Raw genomic sequence first — 22,495 nt, forward strand, 5'->3', positions numbered from 1 at the left:
ACTCAACAGCTGCAGGGAACTGAAGGTCTGTGTGAGTGATGCGTATTGATTGTGTGTGTGTGTCAGCAGTAACAGAAGGAGCTGACCCAAGCTGCATGTTGTTGTTTTTTTTGTTGTTTTTTTGTCTTGTCATCTGTCTTTGTAACCAGGGTGATGCCAACAGTGTCACCCAACCCCACATTGGAAATGGACTCAGTATGTCGCACTGTAATTCAAAGCCACTGTGATGATTGACAGAGAGAGAGAGAGAGAGAGAGAGAGATATAGAAGGAAAAACTGAGGATGGATGTAAAATCTGTCTAATCAGGCAGATGCGACAGACAGTGAGTGTACATGTATGTGTTTGCAGTGAGCGATAGACTATTACCACCTCTGCTACCATGAGAGAGCCAGAGTCCTCGTCTTATTGACTCACTGTATGTGTGTGTTAACACTGGTGCAGCATATGTTGAGGAGGGGAGAGGCCTGCAGGGTGGAGACCAGCCTTCTGTCACCCTGGCAACGCTCCTGCAGTGCCAGCACTCTGTGTGTGTGAAAGATGAGGGTTTAAATTAAGGGAAGTCCTATGCTGGGGGTGATATTGAAACAGAGAAGAGCAGTGGGTGGGTTTGTTGCACCACTGAGGCTGTGCGTATTGCAGTACGCTCTGCAGGTTGCTCGTATCGTGTAGGGTATCGACTCTGAGGGTTGGGCCGATTGCTCCCTGCTGTCAGAACTATTAGTATCACGCCCCCAGTGATGCTTGTTCATCAAGCTGAGCAGGCATATCTGACAGATCAACCAACCCTTCGCTCATACTTTCTCAGAGATGGACCCTACTTGAACATACTATATTTTGAACGATTTTCTACACGTAACCTATTGTATCATGTATATTTGTTTTTTCTTTTTTCTTTTTCGCTATTTGATCATGCTTTCAGCTATCAAGAGTGTAGCTCTCAGCTTACTTTTAGCCAATTTTAACCCTTTAAAGCCTGGCATTTAAATCATAGTCAGAAAAATCTATTTTTTAAATGGAAAAGTTTATTGAACATGTTTTTTTGTTAAGTATAATATTTGATATGATTGATATTTTTAAGGTTTTCTTGGCTCAGATAGTATGATATAGAAGAAGAATACTCGAGCAGAAAAAAACACCATTTTATTCAGAGGCCCAAACTGAGCAAAAATAGGGAGATTGCTGATATTTATGATTAGAAAATACGATGAAATTCTGATTGTAATCTTAAACTTGTATTGCACTATTGCAGACTACTTGAATATAATGCATATAACTTTTTAGTTGTCACTCCATATCTCCCAATAATGTCTTAAGATTATGTATTATGATATTTAGTTTTTATTGTGGGTTGCAAAACATAATGCAATGCAATATTCCATTCCATGGAATTCCTCCAATTCTTCCCACAAACTGTTTCAGATAAAGTGTTCAGATTCCATTTGAGTCCATATGTACAAAAAAGAAACCCATAAATGCACACAAATATTCTGAAGGACATAAACGACTTCCTTAAAGTCGGCATGAAACAGAAAATGTGATTGTCTTTTCCTCCGTATTGTGACGTATATCCGACTGAAGCGGCTTATCAAACAAGAAAAAATGTAGGACTGGACTTGATTTTGTCCATTGGGAATTGATTGAATCGTTGTCACTTGCTAATTGCTAATCTCATGTGAGTGACAGGTTATTGGAAGGGAGGGAATGGTTGTCCTGCTCTCGTGCTGATGCGCACATCATTAGAAAAGAGATGAGAGATGAAAAGAGGGAGGGGAATGCTTTTGATAAAAGAGTATGAGGGCACAAGAATTTTAAGAAAATAATGATTTGCACGGATAAATCTCTCATAATAAACACTACTTTATTCCTTTAAAAATGTAAATTTTTACTGTCCATTTACCCCCCATCACCTACCCTTTTCTTGTTCTCTACTTCTTTTTGACCGGCCTCCCTCTCTATTGAATAATTGATCAGCTGAGCTATGGATGAGCAGTGTGGTGTGTGCTTCAGTCTGAATTCCGCTACCATAGCAAAATCACCTGTCATGAGAGTGAAGAATGTGTGTAAGGGAGCAAGAGAACTGAACAGAGAGAGAGAGAAGGTGGGACGAAAGAATCAGGGTTACAGAGAGTAAATGGTACATGGAAGATTGCTCTCAAGCCTTGACTTTCAAAAATGTGTCTTCAGTGCCAGTGTGTATGTATGAGTGTTAATGTGCCCTTGTGTGTGTTTGTGTGAGAAAGGAATGGTAAGCATAATTTTTTTTTTGTCCAGATTAAGCCGGATTAGAGTCAGAGTGAAGCACTGAGTCCAGCCTGATCCTTGGATCAATACCACTGCTCCCTCCTCTGCGCTTTCCTCCATCTCTGTCTTGTTTTGCTCGTTCTGTTTCTCTTTTTCTCCCAATCTTTGAGTTTATGCATCCAATCAGTGTTTGTCAATGTTTTAGTGTCTATGTTCAGACTATAGTTATACTGAATTGTCACGAATAAATGAGGAATAAAACCTAATAATTGAAAATAACAAATAGATTTGTATACAGTAGATAAAGTTCAGTCTCACACTCATAACATTGTTTTATTTTATGCAAATGACCGATTGACCATGATTATCCATCTTATTAAATGGCATTGGCTACATACCAAATAAATAAATAAATAAATGGACAAAAATATTGAATTGATTGGTTAATTATTAATCTTCATACAAAAGAATTTGACTCTGTAATGCTAGTTGTCCACTTAAAATCAGGTATTCCAGAGAGCCATGTAGTAGTAATATTACTAATAATTATAAGAAAGAAAGGAATGATCTCTCCCCCTTTCTGTCTCACGTGTGCAGAGACTCTCTATACCTCTCTCTATCTACCTTCTATATGTATTATATTACTGTCGATCAATAGAGCTACTCAAATAGAAGCAGAGAGCCTCAGCTGCTATTAAAAGCTCTTCCTCTCTCACAGACTACCAGCATCTATCACACCCAGAAAACAGATTTACTGCACACAATAACCTGAGATCAGCTCATATCATTCCTACACACATGCTAAAAGCCGCAGCACAATGCTGATCTTAGGATGGGATCGTATCACAAATACTGCAGTTCTAATAGAGATGTAGGCATGGGGCAGTCAATCATGTGAGGGTAAGAATGCTGATCTAGCACTATGTTCCTGTTCACATTTTACATTCAGAATAAAGACAATCAATTGATCAGCACAGATATTTTAAGATGTTTGATGCAGGAAGAATTTTGAATGTCTTTCAGTAATGCAAATACTTCAAATTCAAGGCACGGTTAAACTGAGAGGGAGCCGTTTTGTGTTTGTATGAGAAAATGGGAGAGTGTGTGTGACTGGCATTGAAGCTGTATATCTCTTCCCTCTCAGCGTTTGTAGATTTACCGCTGAAATAAAGCACTGGGAGTAGAGAAGAACGGACCTTCCCACCAGCACTCGCCTTTCATTCAGAAAAAAACAGATGCAAACCTTTTACCTGCAGACTCTCACACACATTTGGGCATCCCATCATTTCCCTTTGGCATGTTCTTTCTCTGTGCATCATTGTCTCTGTCTCACACGCAAACACATGAGTGCTGAGCAGCTCTTTTCCTAGATCCTGAGAGATTAATTTGTTCTTTAAAGATGAGGAAAAGTAGAACTAATGATGGTTATACTACCGACTACTCATGCCACCCTTCTGCTTTAAGATCATAAGCCCAGGGGTCTGTTTCAGATCCAGAGACAGCATACCGTCTGTCAGCCAAACAGTTTAGATCTCATGTTCAAAAAGCTATCATGACTTTACCAGATTAATACTTTATTCTCTTCATCTCATTAGTGTCTTTTATCCCTCAGTAGACTGATAGAGGGCAAAGCATATTTAACACTCCTTCCCAGGGACAGTTTGAAATTAATTTAAAACCCCAGTAAGAGACGGATCTCATTCATTTACTGATTGGAAAGACACCGCTGCATCGTGCCATAGCAGCCCCGTTTGGCATTTTGTAAGCACTGTGAAGTCTGCATATTTGTTAAAGCCAGGGCTAAATTTAACCTACTCTTTGTGTTGTGGTATTGGATGTGAGAGGCGCTGTGATGTGCTTTTCAGGGTGACTGAATCAGACGCTTTCAAATGAATAATAACTGGTTCTTTCCTCCTCCTGTAGAATTTTCAAGCTCTTCCGAAGCAGCCACTGCAGATCACTAAGAAACAGTGCATCCAAGGTAAAGTATGTGTGTAATTAGAAACTCACATTCGTGTGCCCGTTTACATTTTTTTACAAAAAATATATATTTTAAATGGATGCTATTCTTTTGGACTTTCTATTCATGAAATAATCCATGGTTTCCACAAAAATATTAAGCAGAACAACTGTTTTCAGCATTGATAACAATAAGAAATGTTTGAGCACCACATTAAAGCATTTTAAATAATATCTGAAGGATGTCAGACACTGAAGACTGGTGTCTATAGCTGTATATCTGTAATGGTCTTGATCTGGAGTCAAATTTGGGCATCTAAATCTAATTTCAACTGATTCACTACTTTTTTTTTTTGGCAGTGTTGACAGTTGTCACTTAAAAAACCCCAATTAGGGTCTACACTAGGCTTTAGTAAGAGAAAGGGTCTTCTGTTGATAGAGTATGAATGCAAAAACAAAAATTAATATTATGCTCCTATTTCAAATACAAATATATGCCTATATAGAGCTTTCTTTAGGTTATACACACACATGCATGCTGAGTATACGTAAATACATACTGAGTTTTCATCATTTCATCACAGACTCCACTCCCCCCGGCCACAACCTATTTGAACTGTTTCCGTCCAAAATGGTGCCTCAGATCACTAGGCACTAGAACATCTAAGCACAGGAAAAGTTTCGTGCCACAGACTATTTCCCTCTTGAACAGTTAAATGTTTTACGTATGTAAAAGTGCAATACCCCACTTTTTTGTGCAATATCTTTGTAAATTAATTTAATCCTATTCATATTATTCACAATACTGTAAATTTATGTTAATTATCTGTATTTGTTTATTCTGACTAAACCTATCTGCGTCTTTATACTTTTTAAAATGTGTTATTCTTAAATGTCATGTGTCTTGTTATATTTATATTTGTGTACTGGAAGCTTCAATGCCAAGGTAAATTATCCCTTGTGTGTACAAGCACACTTGGCAATAAAGCTTTCTCTGATTTCTGATATACAACCCACATAACCCCTTTACATATCATATTTTACCAAACTCCCTTTCTTTTCTCTGTCAGGCTGGTTGTTGCCATTAACATGCTCTTTTACATATATACTGTAAAAGCATATACATAGAGCTTCATTCACCTTTCTCTTGCTCCTCACTTCTCCTTTTTAGCACTTTCACCTTCGTCTGCACTGCTTTTCTCTCTTCGTGTCCTCTAAATAGACCTCATCTGTGACTCTGATAAATGGCGGATATTATATTAAAATTCTTTCTTAAAGCTGCAGTCCGTAACTTTTTTGGGTTAAGAATTATCCAAAATAAATTGAGCAAGTACAGGACCAGTGTTCAAAACTCTGCTTGCCTTAGCTCGATTCAAAACAGTAAGCTTGTAATAATGTTTTTAATTCCAGTGGTACTGGTGGATTTCCGTGGGAAATTCAAGCATGTCTTTGCGTCATTACGTCACATCTGTACACATAAAGAAGAGTCTCAGCTAGTAGGCTATATTGCGTGTGAGGATGTTGGAGGTGGAGATTTATAGCCTTTTCTCACAGCACTTGATATAATTAAACTTATCAGTTTGATGGATCCAGAAAAGTTCAAACGACAATCACCAGTGACAACTGGAGATTCACCCATTGTAAAATGCAGACTTCGGAGTGGCTACAGAAAAAAGGAGACTGCAACTGGACCCATGCGAAAACATGGATAAATATCGGAAGGGCATTAAATGTAGTCAAGCACTGCTGATGTTGTTAACATTAACAATTTGAGAACAAAGTATAATTTTCACGGTTTGACGTGATATGATAAGCGATCGTTAGATTTAATTAGTGCGATTTACTGCAATGCTTTTTTTCCCTTAGTTGTATAGAACAAAAGTGGATGTTACTTACTTCAGATGACATTTTCTGGTGAAAATTCTTATGTTGTTCATACTTCCAAAAAGTAGAATCTGTGATTCCGAATGACAGTCTCCACACCGGCGCGGTGACTGACAGCCGAACATTCTCCTCAAAACAATGGATTCATCCGTGCCGAGCTGAGGCACAACCCACGTAAAGTCGATAATTCCGCGAATAACTGCAATTGCAGATTTCGAACAGAGAAGGCGACAAAGAGGAAAAACTAAGAGGAAAAACAGCTTTAAGTAAATTAAAAACACTAAAAACTAAAATCAGTCATTTTAAATGCTACAAGTACATTTAGATGCCACAGCATTATAATGCACAGTATGAAAACAAGATATTAATTTGGGGATTTGCTAAAAACAATGTTATTCAGTTAGTGTTGTTTTTAATCATTAACGTTGTCCGCTTTAGATGATGGAAAAAAGTAATCTAAATGTAAATCTAAGAGAAATTATATCACCTAATAACTATGCGTGTACTATATCAAGCATCCCTGATGACAATGCTTTGTGATTTTAGAGCTTAAATTGTATTTATAATGTTTCAGTCACAAGGTTTTAAACATAAATACTGTTATACAATATCATATATTGTGTTAAGAAGTCTGACTCATTTCTATTATGTGTTTATGTGTGATTTTATTGCTATTGTTGTGTGTATAGGAAAGAACTCTGATGTAGTGACTGTGCACCCACGTGCCATGTTCATTCCACGAGAGGGTTGGACTTTCCTCTCTGCAGGTGAGTGTCTCTGAAAAGCCAAACCTCTCTTTCCGAAACCTCTTGTTGATGTTTTATTTAGTTTGTAAAGATTTGTGCTGTGATGTGCACAGCAATAATGGTGTTTTTAGGATAAGTACTTGTACGTCTGGGTATGTGTTTGTTTGTTCTGACAGCACTGAGTGTGTGTGAGGTGTCTCAGTGTGTTGTTACATAACTGTGTCATGGCAAGGACAGCGTAACCTGCAGTAGAAGAGGCCAGCCTTCAGACCCCATGGCAATAGCCTACTCACAACCTTTGAAACAGCCTGTTCTGGCCCACAATCTCGTCTTTTGGCCGGACAACAAAGTTATACAAACCCCTTAAACTCTGTGTGTATGAGGACACAGGGGAGTGATGTGAGATCACTTAATTGCCGTTTGTCTCTTTGATATTTTTAAGCCTCAGGAGGACTCATTCATTTTATATGTTTGCTGACCTGCTGTGTGTGTGTGTGTGTTTGCGCGGGGGCAGGTTCAGTAGCAGTGTGAGTTCCTGTCCCTGTGGTGGCCTTGTCACATCCAATCGTACAATGTGTCCGGCTGTTTCCAGAAGGAGAACAGAGAGGCTAGAATGAGGACAAAGTCATCCCTCGTTCCCCCCTTGTCTGGTGGCCTCTTTAGAACAGAATGAACTCCCTCTATTTTATCCCCTGCATCTCTCCTGAACTCTCCGCTGAGCCTTCAGATCAGATAATAATACTTCACTTTATCCTTTCAGGTACTTTTCAACTAAAACCATCATTTTCAAAAAGGCTTGCAACCTTTTTCTTAACTGTTCCATCAGTCAATACCACCTTTCAATAAATATGTTTTACTGGAAGCCCTCTTTCCGCTTACCGAGGAGAGAGGTGCATCAAACAACAAACTAGATAGAGCCACAGCATTTTTGAGGTGGCTTTTTTTCCAGGGTTTTTTTTAGCATGAAGACAGTAGTGAGAGGAGATAGAAAAGTATTGGTGAGATAAAGAAGAGAGGATGGATTCAAATCTGAATCTCCCATATAAGAACCAAAGCTTAACTGTCTGGAATATTTTTACATTTGTTTAATTATTATATTTGAGCTTGTATAATATAGAAACAAAGGGTAGCTTAGACTTTTTATATATTCATATATTTGTTGGTTGTATTCAGTGCTTTTATTTTAAAACTACTAAAATTAGAAATGTTGCCTTGGCAAGTAATGAAATAAAATAAGTTTGAAGTGCTGTGATGTTGAAGTGCTAAAATTACTAAAACTAATACTGAAATAAAAATAAATTAAAGCTAAATATTGATAAAACAATAACATAAAATGACAAACAAAATCAAAATTACTCCAATTTAAATAAAGCTAAAATAAAAATATAAAAGCTATTTTAATTAATAAATAAATAGTATATAAATATTACTATTTATATACTATACTATAATAGCTATACTATACCAAAATAACTGTTTTGGGGGGATTTCTGTTTAGCTCAGACCAGATCAATTGCATGTCTTGTCAAATCAATCATACAGGGAGCTTGCATCTGTGTGAACAGGGAAACTCATCTATCTGGTATCTGACACTGCTTATGAAGTCATTGATTTTGTATGTCTATGTTTAGGCCACCTTTTAATTTATAAATCAATGTGTGACTATTTTTGCATTAAGACCAGACTCGTCTTAACAGAGCCACTGCTCTTCAATATGTTACCTAATAGATCTTAATTTAGCTGCATCCGAGTAAAGGGAATTTGCTCTTATGCCTAGATATTTAGCTTTGGACCATAGACAACATCAGGCACTAAAAGGAAAGGACATAAGAAAGCTATGAATATTGGTGTTTGCTAATAGTGATGACTTTTGCTCATACTTTAGGTTAGGGCTCTTCAAAACAACTAATTTTTAAACCATAGCACATAACTCATCTCGCACAACTTGTCTAAGAGTGTGCCATTGATTTTCCAGTCAATATGGCGAAAAACATACAGCATGTATAAAAACAACAGCTAGCTAGGGACCAGAATATCATAGACACCTGAGACCCAGAACATCTCCAAGGTGGAGTCACATTAGCAAAATTTTTTATACATTTTGTGGGCAGAGAATGGTACATTGTCAATAGTGTAGCAATGCATGAAGCAGCTTCAAGCGTGACCAATGGGAACGTCCAATGGGAACTTCTGCCATCACACAATTGAAATTCCTATTGAAATTACAAAATTTTGTTCACAAAATGTCGCTGATCTTAACACAACCTTGCCATCATGATGGAAAGTTTTGCACAGGCAAGCTCCACTCACATTTTCTTCTGAATTCCAGTTTGTTCCATGGTCTTTACTACTGGAAAAGATTGACTGTGGCTCATTTAAAGAAGCTCATTTAGGACAAAGTTTAATGTAGTTTTTTCCAAAGTTGCCATCTGGTCCTCATTGAAGCATCAAACTATCTTAAATGATTAATGTTGTCTTATTTAGCTTAATTAAAACTCTCTTCAAATGTCTCAATGGTTGAAGTCTAAACTCATTTAATTTCATAATATTCACTTTATTGTTCTTTCCATCAAAAGACAAAAGATACACATACTGCCTCAAGCCTGGTTAGTCAGGATTTCAGGTTTAATTAATGAGGCTTTATTAGACTCAATTTATAAAGAAAGGACTATGGAATATGAGCTGACATTGTCATGCCATTTGACTCTGTCATGTATCAATAGCAGAGGAAATGACAGATAATCTTCACTGGCTCTTTGACTGACAGTGTCCCCCGGCTTGGCCACATGCTGCTCTTTCATAATTAGATTGACACTGTTCATTTATTCATTATCCATTAATGTTCTGTTATTGTACATGGGGAAACACATAAACAAATTGATTTGTCTTCATTTTTAGAAATGAAATGCATCCAAACTGCAGAGCTCAATCTTCATTGTCCATTCGACCGCTCAGTTGATGGACAATTTAGATCAGATTAACTTTCACTTGAGCTGCTGCTTCTGCCAAAGATGAGCCACTTCTCCCTCCTTCCCAAAAATTGTTGTTACAGAATCTATCTCTCACCCTTTTTACCTTAGTAAATAAAGCTCAGCATACTCTCAAATGACGTTTAAATTCAACATAACCAAACACTAATACACGGCACATAGTTTAATAGTCCAAAAACAGGATATGGCACTGTGTTGGTGTGCATGAACGTGAGTCAGTGCTGCTCTGGCAGTCACTTCAGTATAAACACACACACACACACACACTCTCTCTCTCTCTCTCTCTCTCTCTCTCTCTCTCTCTCTTCTCTCTCTCTCTCTCTCTCTCTCTCTCTCTCTCTCTCTCTCTCTCTCTCTCTCTCTCTCTCTCTCTCTCTCTCTCTCTCTCTCACTCTCACATTCTTTATCCTCCCTTAACTTATCCTTATTTATCCTCTCTCATATTCTCTTTTATCTGACGGAGAAGCTGATAGGTGCATTACTGTTCCTACTGACACTGATGGGAGAGATGCCAACATACACCATTCACTGCTAACTTCTCCCACTTTATCTTGTTATTAGGAAGGAGAGTTATAAAAAATGTTGTGTGGTTGAAGATTAAATTTGGAGGTCATTATGACATCTGTCTCTGTGTTTTTAGATTTCTGTCAGGTGGAGTTGCGTCTCTTGGCTCACCTGTCAGCTGACCCACAGTTACTGAGAATCTTTCAGAACCCTGAGGCAGACGCATTCACTATGCTGGCGGCCCAATGGTGGGTACACACATCATAAGAGTGTCACACCATATACACACAGTATGACTGTCACCATCCCAACACTTATACAGAACACATATCTGCTTTTATTTCTCTCATTTTGATCTGTACATATTTGTTTTTAGAGACACATATACACTAAAATGTTTGGGGTCAGTAAGAAAAATGAATACTTTTAATTAAGAACTATCACAGAATCCTGAAAAAAATTATCAACATCAAATGCGTACACATAAATATTAAGCAGTTTTCAGCATTGACGGTAATTATAAGAAATGTTTCTTAAGCACCAAATCTGATGGATCATGTGACAGTGAAAACTGGAGTAATGGCTGCTGAAAATTCAGCTTTGCCATCACAGGTATAAATAACATTTTAAAATATTAAAATAGAAACCCATTGTATTTTAAACTGTAATAATATTTTACAATATTACTGTTTTGAAGCAATCTATATTATACTGATGTCTTTTATATTTTAATGAAAGTGCTAGGTAATTGTCTTGACTTGTGTTGATGCTAACAAATTAAAAGATATTAGTCCCAGAGAGTAAAGTAAAAAGTGTTTAAAGAATCCTAGATGTTCCAATTGTCGTCACACACATGAAGGGTAAACAGGCTGTGAAGAGGGCAAAGAGTCCTGCAGTACCAGTCTGTGTTTTTCACCCTGCGGCTGTGTGCAGTGAACCAGACAGAGAGCAAAACAGAGAGGCAATCGAGAGAGATGAGAGCCGATCATTCTGATGCTCACATCTCCACAGTTACCATAGCACACGGAGACAGGCCTGTCAAGACAAAGTGTGATGTGATTGCTGACATGAGCCCAGTATGTGTGTGTGTGTGAGGATGGATTCGTGCCCCCACTCTGTAACTTACTTTCTAATGACCCCAGATCGTCCCAGTATTTCTGTTAGCATGTTCCTTCTTTTATGTTTGTGTGTTGCTTACCACAAAGAGCCAAGATTTTGATATTATAAAGTCTAAGTGCTGGCTCAACACTAGCCGCTGCTCTAATGCAGTAAGACATCTGCTGGCAGCCTCTGATTCCCTGTCACAAACACTGATGCCTCCAGCATACCAGCACTGCTGGCACTTTCATTACATAAATGTCTATGTCTCTGTCTTTAGGAAGGGTGTGAGCGAGGACACAGTGAGTTTGGAGGACAGAGAGCATGCCAAGCGTATCGTCTACTCTGTGGTTTATGGAGCTGGTGAGAACTGTTACCCATAATGCATGCACGCCGTCCCATCAATCTCTAGAGAAATAACAGAACATTTCAATATTCATCATTTATTTTACATTGCAACTCTAGCCTTAAAAAGTGCTGTAAGCAATTTGTTTTTCTGCTAACTTTGACCACACAACCTTCTCTCCAGTGGCTGTTGCAAGCAGTATTGTGAAGTCCTGCGTGCTACCATCTTTGCTCATGGCGACTCCCTTGAGCTGTAAATACCATGTTACTAATTACCGTTGAGCTGCAAGAAAACACCCCGACAGCACTAAAAGAACATGCACAGTCCCAAGTTGGAATAAAACACAAAAATACTTATCTGTATTTGAATAGCATCCTGACAGGAATGATTGTGGCATAGGCAAAGCAGAGATACATACATTTATTTTTTTAAATGAAAGAGAGAGACATTTATACGGATAGATAAAAATGTAGAGAAAAGTTGTGACCCAGACTGCAGGGCTTTGCTCTATAAGTCAAGTGCAGAGAGCTTATTGTTCATAGTGGTTGCTAGCAGAGATCTCCCAGAATCTGGCTTCCATGACTACAACCTGAGAAGAATCTTATTATGTGTGTGTGGAGGAGAGAGAGGGACTGAAGGAGGGTGTCACTGTTCTACTTTACTTTAACTGGGTCAGCTTGAACCTATCTGCTATTTTTCTCTCATTTATATTTTTCAGTCCAGCATCTCACAAGTGGCTCACTTAAGTGTTTGTGAGCGTTAAGTTGCTGAATAAGACATTTATTGCACTCTTACAAAGACACAAAGCTTGATGCGACAGAGCGAAACATGTTCATTTCTACCATACTGTCATCTCAGGAAAACTGAGAAATAGAGACAGCATGAGGAAGGCAATATTGTGTGACTGAGTGCTGGTAGAAAGTGAGTAAGAGAAGAGGGGTGGGAGCACCACAGTGTTAGCATATGTTGATAATCTTGCAGAAAGCGATGGATTGCCATGGTTACAGAATACTAAAAGGAGGTGTAGCATGGGAGATAATCAAAAACAAACACACACTCATAGGTGTGGGGGATGGGGTGGAAACACACACACACACAATTGGGTCAGACTATAAGAGACTAACTATTGAGTATCCCAGAGAGAAGGATGATTTAGAGGTGGAGAGGTTGGAGTAATTAGGCAAAAGGAGCAGCACCAGAGAGCAAATGATCTCAACCAGTGAGAATGCAGACACACACTCTTCATCACTTCTGCGTACTTCTTGCCATCTTCATCTCCCTGCTCACATGCTTGATATATTCACTCTGTCTCTGTCTATAAATAATCTCAATTACAGGCAGACAGAAGGTCAGATGAAAATTAGCCTGAGTCTCGCTTGTATATGAACTCTGTCCTATGTTATTCAACAGGTCACTTTGCGTAAAGCAAGTCGCATGTCATGCGGCTAGTTAGAATTTTTGCCTGATGGATAATAAAATGGGGTAAAAAAAAAAAGCTCATAGACTTAGCACTGCTGTTCAAAAGTTTCGGGTCAGTAAGATTTTTGTTTGTTTTTGGAAGTCAATTTTGCTCCCCAATGCTGCATTTATTTGATTAAAAACAGAGGAAAAAACAGCCATATTGTAAAATATTAATAAAATTGTAAATAACTTGTCTGTTTTAATATATTTAGAAAATTAATTTAGTACTGTGATGACAAAGCTGAATTTTCTGCATCATTCAGTGTCACATGATCCTTCAGAAATTATTCTGATATGATGATTTGGTGCTCGAAAACGGTCGGCTGCTTAATATTTTTGTGGAAACAGTGATACATTCTTTCAGGATTCTTTGATGAATAGAAAGTTTAAAAGAACAATTTATTTGAAATAGAAATATTTTGTAATACTATAAATGTCTTTTTTCTTTTCAATATACCGTGTCCTTGCTAAATAAAAGTATTCATTTATTTAAAAAATAAAATAAAATCTTAATGACCCCAAACTTTTGAACTGCAGTGTACATGTTATATCACATATTACACAATATCAGAAGTTATAGTTAGTGGTCAAACTTAGTGCTCTCATGTTTTTGTCTCATTTCTTGTCATGGTAGTTGTTGCCATAGCAACATTGGGAGAATGGGTTTAGCCTTTTTCTCACCAATAATTCTGTGCCTCACCTCCTTTTGTCTTTTTTTGTCTCACCTTGAACTGTTTTAAGCTTGGAATATTTCTGTTCTAATGCTGTTGTCCACTGACTCTCTCTCTCCCTCTTTCTCGCACACACCATCACACACAGGAAGAGAGCGGTTATCTAGTATTCTGGGTGTGAGTGCAGAGGAGGCCAGCCGTTTTCAGGACTCTTTCCTACAGACGTACAGAGAGGTGCCGGCCTTCATTCAGCACATCATCCAGCACTGCCACGAACACGGTGTGTGTGATAAACGGAGAGTAGAAACTAGGCAGAGCAGCACAGCAGCTAACGCTCACTTACAAAACTCACTGTGTTTAGAGCTGCCGTTAGGACACACTCTTACTGATATTACACACATCATGGTTTTTATACCACTGTGTGAACTTCACACAGTCGCTCACACTCATTCTTTCACTTCTCTTACTGCGTCTCACAGTTACATTTGCTGCTGCCATTTATATTCTTTACATTCTCCTCAGTGCAGATCCAGCAGGCAGGTTACTGGCTATATTTACTATTATTATCAAATTTGAAATTTAAATTTAGTTTGGTGTGCTGTATTGGCATGAGAAATGATAATACATTGTATGACAATGCAGAATAGAGAAAAATGCAAGGCAGTTAAGTAGAAGTAAGCTACCGGTAATATAATAATAAAGTATGAATGATTAAAAGCTAACAAATAATGAAAAGTATGCTATAGTAATGGCATATATAAGTTTGGGAAGAGAAAAACAGTGTTAGATTTGAAGCTACATCTTCGTCAGGCATTATCAGATTGAGTCTGATAAATAGAGTTATCTTACTACTGTGATGTACAGTGCTTTGTGTTTACTTTATATAAACCGGTCAGTAGTAACAACCAATGGGTATCTTTTAACTGGCAATGGAGTGGAAAATTATTGTCCTTGAAAGAAATCTTCTCCATGTCAGCTGAAATTTAAAGGAGACACATGATTATGGGAACTAAGAGAGAAAGCATTCCCTCTTACCAATGAAAAATTACTGAGACTTTGACCTTTGCTATCAAACATTTCATAGGTTTCACTGTATTTTATTGTATTCAATCAGAAAATCAGTCAGAATCAATCCAAAAATATATATATTTATTGTCAGTGTTCCTGTTCTAATAGCTGATGATCTCGTTTAGTGCATTCTGAAAATTTACATATAGGTTATAAAATGAGTGAAGTGTTCAGAGTTACTCATCAAACAGGCACCTCAGAATGTGAAACTGAAGGCTCAGGACTGCAAGTTCCAGCCAGTGTGCTCATTACACGATCAATACTGGAGGTATTGACATGCCTGCACAGCAACAAAACACCTGCTATCATTTTGCTTTGAAATTTATCAGGTTTTGAGAGGGAGGAAAGATATTCAAGAAAATGAAATTGAGAAGGGCTTTAAAACCTGAGCTTTCTCTCTCAGTAATCTGTTCTAGAACAGGGTGTTCCAGTAGGAGTCTTATAGTGTCTAATCTTCTGTTCAGCTAGACTTTTATGTGCTGTCTTTTTATTTGGAGAGTTGATTTTATGTAGTTTAATGTGAAAGAGACCAGACTGATACAGGATCTTTCTCAAAGGTGAAAAGTAGAATGACTTATTACCTGCTGATGGAGGGCCTGATGGAGGGCCTGAACTACAGTGACTCCAAAAGGTATTTGGTAACTTAATGGGATAGTTCATCCAAAAATTATGATCTCATCATTTACTCACACCCATGTTGTTCCAAACTATATCTTACTTATGTGAAACTATTAAAGAAGATGTTTTGAGGAATTACCAAAAAAAATGTTGTCCATATGATGGAAGTCAGTGGTCACCAAAATAGTTTGGTTACCAACATTATTCAAAATATCTTTTTTTGTGTCTCGTACGATGACAGAATTTTCATTTTGGGCGGACTGTCCCTTTAAGCTACACAAAAATGTATGCGTGTCATTTCATGAACAAAATTTTCAAAGAAATATAAAACAAACTCACTTATGATGCAATAACTTACAAAAAGCTTGTCAAATAGTATGGTAGTTAATCTGACCTGCTAGGACGCCTGCCTGAATTTGAGGGTAGTTGATGTCATACATCCTCTGAAATGGTCACAGTTGGTTAAAACTGCAAATATGGTTTTATTGTATATTGGTTTTATATTTTATGTAATGCAATGAAATAAAATGAAGTGTCTTAAAGGGATACTCCACCCATAAATGAAAATTCAGTCATCATTTACTCCCCCTCAAGTTGTTGCAAACCTGTATGAGTTTCTTTCTTCTGCTGTACACAAAGGAAGATATTTTGAAGAACGATTGGAACCAAACAGTTGTTTGGCACCATTGACTTCCATAGTAAGAAAAAAAAAATACTATGGAAGTCAATGGTGCCAAAGTTCTTCAAAATATCTTCCTTTTTGTTCAGCAGACGAAAGAAACTCATACAGGTTTGCAACAACTTGAGGGTGAGTAAATGATGACAGAATTTTCATTTTTGGGTGGAGTATCCCAGGGATAGTTCACTCAATAATGAAAGTTCTGGTGAAACTTGCGTCTTTCCAACCCTGCGACTGACTGACTTCTGTGGAACCTGAAATATTTTATTTATTTTTAATATTATTTTATATATTTTTTTGGCCATATAATAAAAAATGTTTGTTATTTTGGACCCCACTGAATTTTCTTTGTATGGATAAAATTGTTCAATTCTTCAAAATATTGTCGTTTGTGTTATGTAGAGAGAAGTCAAACAGGTTTGGAATTATGAGGGGGTGAGTACATTTTGACAATTTTTGGGGGGGGGGGTGAACTATCCCTTAAAGTGTCCAAATAAATGTGGCCACTGTATGTTATTTCAGTACACAAACTTTGAAATGTGACATGCACGGGTGATGACTTACTGTCATACACTTCGATGAGGATACGCCAGACAAACATTTCACATTTGACAAAACACACAGAAACAACACACGTGCTCATAATCCTCAATAGCAGAGCAACACATTCCAGTGATGTGTCATTAGTGTTGTCAGTACATATGATGCGCCCACACTGAGCCACACACATTCCTGAACACTGTTACACATATACATGCAGTGGTGTCTCTTTGTGTCCCATAACTCCTGGCGTCTCTGTGCTTCTGGGAAAAAGATTTTCCAAATGAGTCCACCAGCTGACCTCACTCTTTTCCATCAGGGGTTTATGTTTAAAGCTTGACCTATTGTCTGCCTTACCCCGGAATGCACTGGCATGAGTGATTCGTAAAGAGTCTGTGTGTGAATGAGTGACTGAGTATAATAAGGTTGAAAGTGTGTATAAGTTGCTGTGTATGTTCTTTCTTATTGATGCCTTAGGATTTGTGAAGTCCATAATGGGAAGGCGCCGTTCCCTCCCTCACATTCACTCTGCTGACTGGAGCCTTCGAAACCAAGCAGAGAGACAGGCCGTCAACTTTGTACTACAGGGTATTGTGTTTCTCTACTTGTGTTTGTAATGTGTGTGGCATTTGTGATTGTCACAATGACTGTGTTTGACCCTTCAGGCTCAGCTGCAGACCTAGCCAAAATGGCCATGATCAAAATCTGCTCTCAAGTGTCTTCTGCCTCTTACACTGCCAGGTACATCCATCCAGTTTTCCACTCCCTCTCTTATAATCCCATGTGTATCTTAATACTACATTTTGTATTTGGGAAATGTGGTAACATTTTACATTGAGGTTCAATTAGTTAAAGGAATTGTTCCCTCTAAAAACTGCCATCAATTACTCACCATCATGTTGTTCCAGACCTGTATGACTCTCTTCTGTGGAACATAAAAGAAGATACTTTGAAGAATGTTGGTAACCAAACTGCTTTGGTGACCACTGACCTCCGTTGTGTGAATGAGTAAACACTGAGAAATGCTGTTTCTTTTATCTTCCACAGAAGAAAGTTAGTCATACAGGTTTAGAAAGACATGAAGATGTCAATAATGGCAGAATTTTCTCTTTTTTTGTGAACTATCTCTTAAAGGTCCCGTTCTTCATGTTTTTTTGAAGCTTTGATTGTGTTTACAGTGTGCAATATAACATGTGTTCATGTTTCGCGTGTAAAAAAACAGTGTTTTTCACACAATTTACTTATCTGTATACCACTGTTTTCACTGTCCAAAAAACGGCCCGATGACTTCCTTGTTCTATGAAGTCCCTCCTTCAGAAATACGTAACGAGTTCTGATTGTGCCAGCGGTTCCTGTGTTGTGATTTGACAGCAGCTTATCACGCCTCTTACCATAAATTGGAGATGCACGCGCTGCTGGAGTGCTTCTTCTCCGTGGGAGCGCAACAAGACCACGCCCCCTTTTTTTGTGTATTCCTGTGGGCGGAGATTTGTCAAAAAACTGTTCTAGTTACGTCATTAAAAAAGGAAGTAGAGGGATGTAGTCCAAACCGGCCGTTCGCTGTATGCTTTGAAAGGGGACTTCTGTTAAATAAAATATCTCGCTAGGAATTGAACTTTGAGCTTTATAATTTTACAGGTATTTATGCTCTAACAGCAACATTACACACTAACTAAAGTTTGAAAAATGGAATCGCGAAGAACGGGACCTTTAAATGCGTTAGGCATCATTCACTAACAATGAACAGTACTTTTGCAGCATTTATTAGTCTAGGTTTATGCTAATTTAGACTTGCTAATACATTTTTAAAATGACAAGTTTATAAATTATATATTTTTTTATTATTTCTTCTCCACAGATATCTTTACTTTCTCTTTCTGCATATCCCTTGATATTCTTTATCTTTCTCTCTTAGCCTGTCTCTGTGTGAATCACTCAACTTGCAGTGCAGCTCTATATTACAGTCATTTATCTTTGTTAGCATCTCTCTATCCCTCCCTCTTCATTCTATCTCCTCACCCCTCCCTCCAAGTCTCTTTCGATTCCTCTCAGTGAGTATTAGGAGATATGTCTGCAGTAGATGGCATCCAGACCAATGTAGAGCAATAAGATTACTGAACCTTTTAATGTAATATTGGCGTCACATTCCAGAAACTAAACGCATCATGGTTTAGTGGTCATGGTCTGGTCATTATATCCCCACGTTAAGATTGATTGTTGTGTTCTAGTTTCTGTGTGTCTTGATCTTTTTAGGCTGGTAGCTCAAATCCACGATGAGCTGCTGTTTGAAGTGGAGATCTCACAATTGGAACAGTTTGCTGGTGAGGGAAACCTCACATGTCCTGTTATATGAACATGAAAGGAATATTCTGGGTGAAATACAAGTTAATTTCAACTAGTTCTGAGTAAATTATCTCTGAATTATTTTCTGAGGTAATCAGTCTTATTTTAACATTATTCCTATACTATTATAGTTTTTAATAATAATTTGATTTAGCTTTTTAAAATAAAATTTGTAGTTTATTATGTGCTTTCGTTAGTTTTATTAGATCCCAGAAACGCAATCAGTTAGTTTAACAAAAAATGTTTTAATAATTTTAGTTAACTCTAGTAACTATGGTGGTAATTGACATTAAGCTGCAAATGGTGTCAAAAGAGCATAACTAGTATTTTACCCAGAATATTAGTTAAGAGACAAAAAGTGATTTCCATTTAAAAAATTGGGAATCTTATGTTGGTAAACAGTGCTGGTGAAGAAGACCATGGAATCTCTTCAGCACATTGCAGATTTGGAAGTGAATATCTCTGTAAGTGAACATCCACACAGCTTTATTTAAAAGACAATCATTTATCTTAGTATGAAGACGGGCTTCTGGATGTAGAGAACATGCTGTGATCTATTCAGAGTCTTCCTTGTTTGCTTCAGAAGCATTTTATTGCTCTAATAGAAGCCTTAATCATATCAGACAGACTATCAAACAGATTTGTCCACTACAAAGGCGATTTGCTGTGTCACAGCGTTTGATTGGTAACCTAATTAAGCTGAATTACATTTCCAGATGGCCTTCCATCCTACAGCCTGGCTTTAATTTACTATAAAACTAAACGATGCAGCAGATGTAGGTCAAAAGATATAGAGGATCTAGTGATGGCAGTTCATTTCTTTCTATTCTCAGGTGCCCCTCAAAGTCTCACTGTCCACAGGACGGTCATGGGGCTCAATGTGCGAAATGAACCTCCCCTGCACCACTACAGCTACTTCTGTCTGAGTCTCCCGCTCTTCCTCGCCATCCCGTTACTATGGTAACCGAGCAGCTGCAGTTCCCAATTCTTGTTTCTCGCTGATGTATCCGAGGGCAACGGTAGGAGCAGGCTGGATCGTACCAGTTTCTATTTTGGGGGGCTTCCCTTCATTCATTTTTAGCCTTTCACTGTTATTCTGTTCTTCTCTCTGTTCAGAGGCTTAGATCTCTTTGCATGAGAATAGAAGTAGCTAATAAATCTTTTGTTCATTTTCAATGTTTGTGCATCTTATATTCAATATATCTGTCAACTCACATATTCAGTGAATAAATAAATATGAGCCTCTGTCCAGAACGGGCTTAATTTCAGCTGTGTTACTGGCAATGCTATCTGTTTCTCAGCTGCTATGATGGAACGTCTGTCTCCTGATGAATATTAATAAACTCAGCCCTCATTTAGTGAGTCTCGCTCACTCCATTTTAAACCTGTTAATCTTATCTCTTCCGTTTCCACGGCACCTCACAACTCGTTTAGCAGCACCCACTGGCCTTTCTCACGTGTACACAGTCCACACACACACACACACACACACTGACCCAGATTTTCAGTGTCCGTCTGTGGCGTCAGATCTTGTGCCCCTTCGTAATGCCCCCTATCAATACAAACACACCCTTGCAAATTTTTCCAGTCTCTGTGCTTGTTGCTGTTGTGTTTTTAAAGGCTATAAGTTACCCTCTCTGAATGTCATATTACTGAAAGCCTGTCTTAAAGGTCTGGCACTGAGAGTAGATACATTTTACCATGCTAGGTCACGATCTGTTTGTTCTTTCTCAAAATCATTAATTAATGCTCAGTACTCACTGAGAATTGGCATAGAAGATCCTTTAGAATGTTTAATGGGGGTCAATAATGAGATCTTGTTTTGCACAAATTTTTTGATCCTTGCTTATAACTTATGACTATGAACTGTTTTATGGCTTTTTTGTGTGCAAATTGCTGAAATCAAAGGTCCCTTCAAAAGCCACTGCTTTAAGAGGTATTTAATGTTGCCCTTATTTAACCAGAGTTTGTCATTTTTTAATGTACATTTGTACATGTGTACGCATGCAACTTCAGACACATGTGCACAAGCTTTATGCATCATTCCTTTAATTGATACAGTATGTACATCCTTTTCTTTCATAAATCAGGAAAACTTTTCTTTACATCTTTACAAAGTTCCTGTGTATCGAGGAAATGAAAGAAAAAGAGAAAAGGTGGGAACGTAAACAGCAGTTTAAAAAAAAATCCAAAGGAAACCCAGGCAGTACAATGATTTCAGACTCAAAGAACCAGGTGATCACTGCGACCAAACAGGTAAAGCAAGGTCAGATTTACCATGCTGAAAAACTAAAACCTCCCTTTTCTTTCCCCAAACTCCATTCTGCCCATTATCATACTAAAACCAGCCCCATTTTGTTGCTACTGACCCGCCCCATGTATGGCTGCATATCATTTCCCTGCTGTGCTTTGTATGGGCTTGTTTCTATAGTAACAGGCAGCCAATGACTGAAATGTGTTTAACACACTGACAAAATGGGGCAACTAATGTCAACTCATACCAGAAACTGTAAACATGAGCATTTCTAAAGCAAAGAAAAATGTGTTACTCCCAACTTGAGAAATTGTTTTAGTGCCATACATTTCCAAAGTGATTTACCCATAAATTAGCCATAATTTAAAATAATTAGTAACCTGCCAGCACTTTGCAATGCTTCTAAGAGCCCCTAATAAGTGCTAAGAGGATGCAGGGACTCTGAAAGTTGCTTTTGCTTCTCTGACTGGCACAAATGTAAGCAGATTGTATAGTTAGAATTGTCTCTGTTTGCAGTTGTTTCCCAAAGTGTATTGTTGTTTTTGTTGTTGTTGTTGTTGTTTTGTAAACGTCTTAATTATATTCATATAGTTTCTGTTACAAAACGATCACAAAATGTCCCCAAATGCTATTTACAGTAAATTACACTTTACAGCTTTACATATATTAAAATGTTAATAAAAAAGTTAATTGTTTTCAAGAAAAATCAAAAAGCTTTGTTAATATGAACCTGTGCGTATTGTGCCACTTGTAAAACTGGCTGTGTGGTGTTGATTGCCGTCACAGATTGTTGGAAACTGCACTCCTCGTGAATCAGGAGACAGTGGATTTTTAAGACCAACCAATTGTGGTTCAGAGCTTGACGTAACTTTCAGAGGCCCATGACATCACTCGGTCACAAAGGTTTCTCGCTTATTTTTGTGGGCTTCGTATCAGTACAACATAAAAATCAACCATAAACTAAAGAATTCAAGATGCAAGTAAACATGTTAGTTGTAATTAGAATTAAGGAAATATAAATAAAAAAAATGAGAATATACAAAAAAGAAAATTCACATTCACACTTTGTCAGGCCTTGGCTTGCCCATGGTG

At 37.8% G+C, this 22,495-nt stretch overlaps 1 protein-coding gene across 1 annotated transcript in view; it reads left to right on the plus strand.

Moving 5' to 3' along the window:
* poln (polymerase (DNA directed) nu) overlaps positions 1 to 20,507 on the plus strand; it is a 46,145-nt gene extending 25,638 nt beyond the window's left edge. Inside the window, exons 16-25 of the mRNA XM_056268620.1 lie at positions 4,166 to 4,223; positions 6,775 to 6,852; positions 10,462 to 10,573; positions 11,704 to 11,786; positions 14,050 to 14,181; positions 17,284 to 17,394; positions 17,472 to 17,547; positions 19,060 to 19,127; positions 19,552 to 19,613; positions 19,983 to 20,507. Of these exons, the coding sequence (XP_056124595.1) occupies positions 4,166 to 4,223; positions 6,775 to 6,852; positions 10,462 to 10,573; positions 11,704 to 11,786; positions 14,050 to 14,181; positions 17,284 to 17,394; positions 17,472 to 17,547; positions 19,060 to 19,127; positions 19,552 to 19,613; positions 19,983 to 20,075 (873 nt within the window). The 3' untranslated portion in view covers positions 20,076 to 20,507. The remainder of the gene's footprint in view (positions 1 to 4,165; positions 4,224 to 6,774; positions 6,853 to 10,461; positions 10,574 to 11,703; positions 11,787 to 14,049; positions 14,182 to 17,283; positions 17,395 to 17,471; positions 17,548 to 19,059; positions 19,128 to 19,551; positions 19,614 to 19,982) is intronic.
* Positions 20,508 to 22,495: the final 1,988 nt, after the last annotated feature.

The sequence above is a fragment of the Rhinichthys klamathensis genome, unplaced genomic scaffold (genome assembly GCF_029890125.1).
Source record: "Rhinichthys klamathensis goyatoka isolate OS25496 unplaced genomic scaffold, OSU_Roscu_1.1 h1tg000275l_1, whole genome shotgun sequence".
NCBI lineage: Eukaryota > Metazoa > Chordata > Actinopteri > Cypriniformes > Leuciscidae > Rhinichthys > Rhinichthys klamathensis.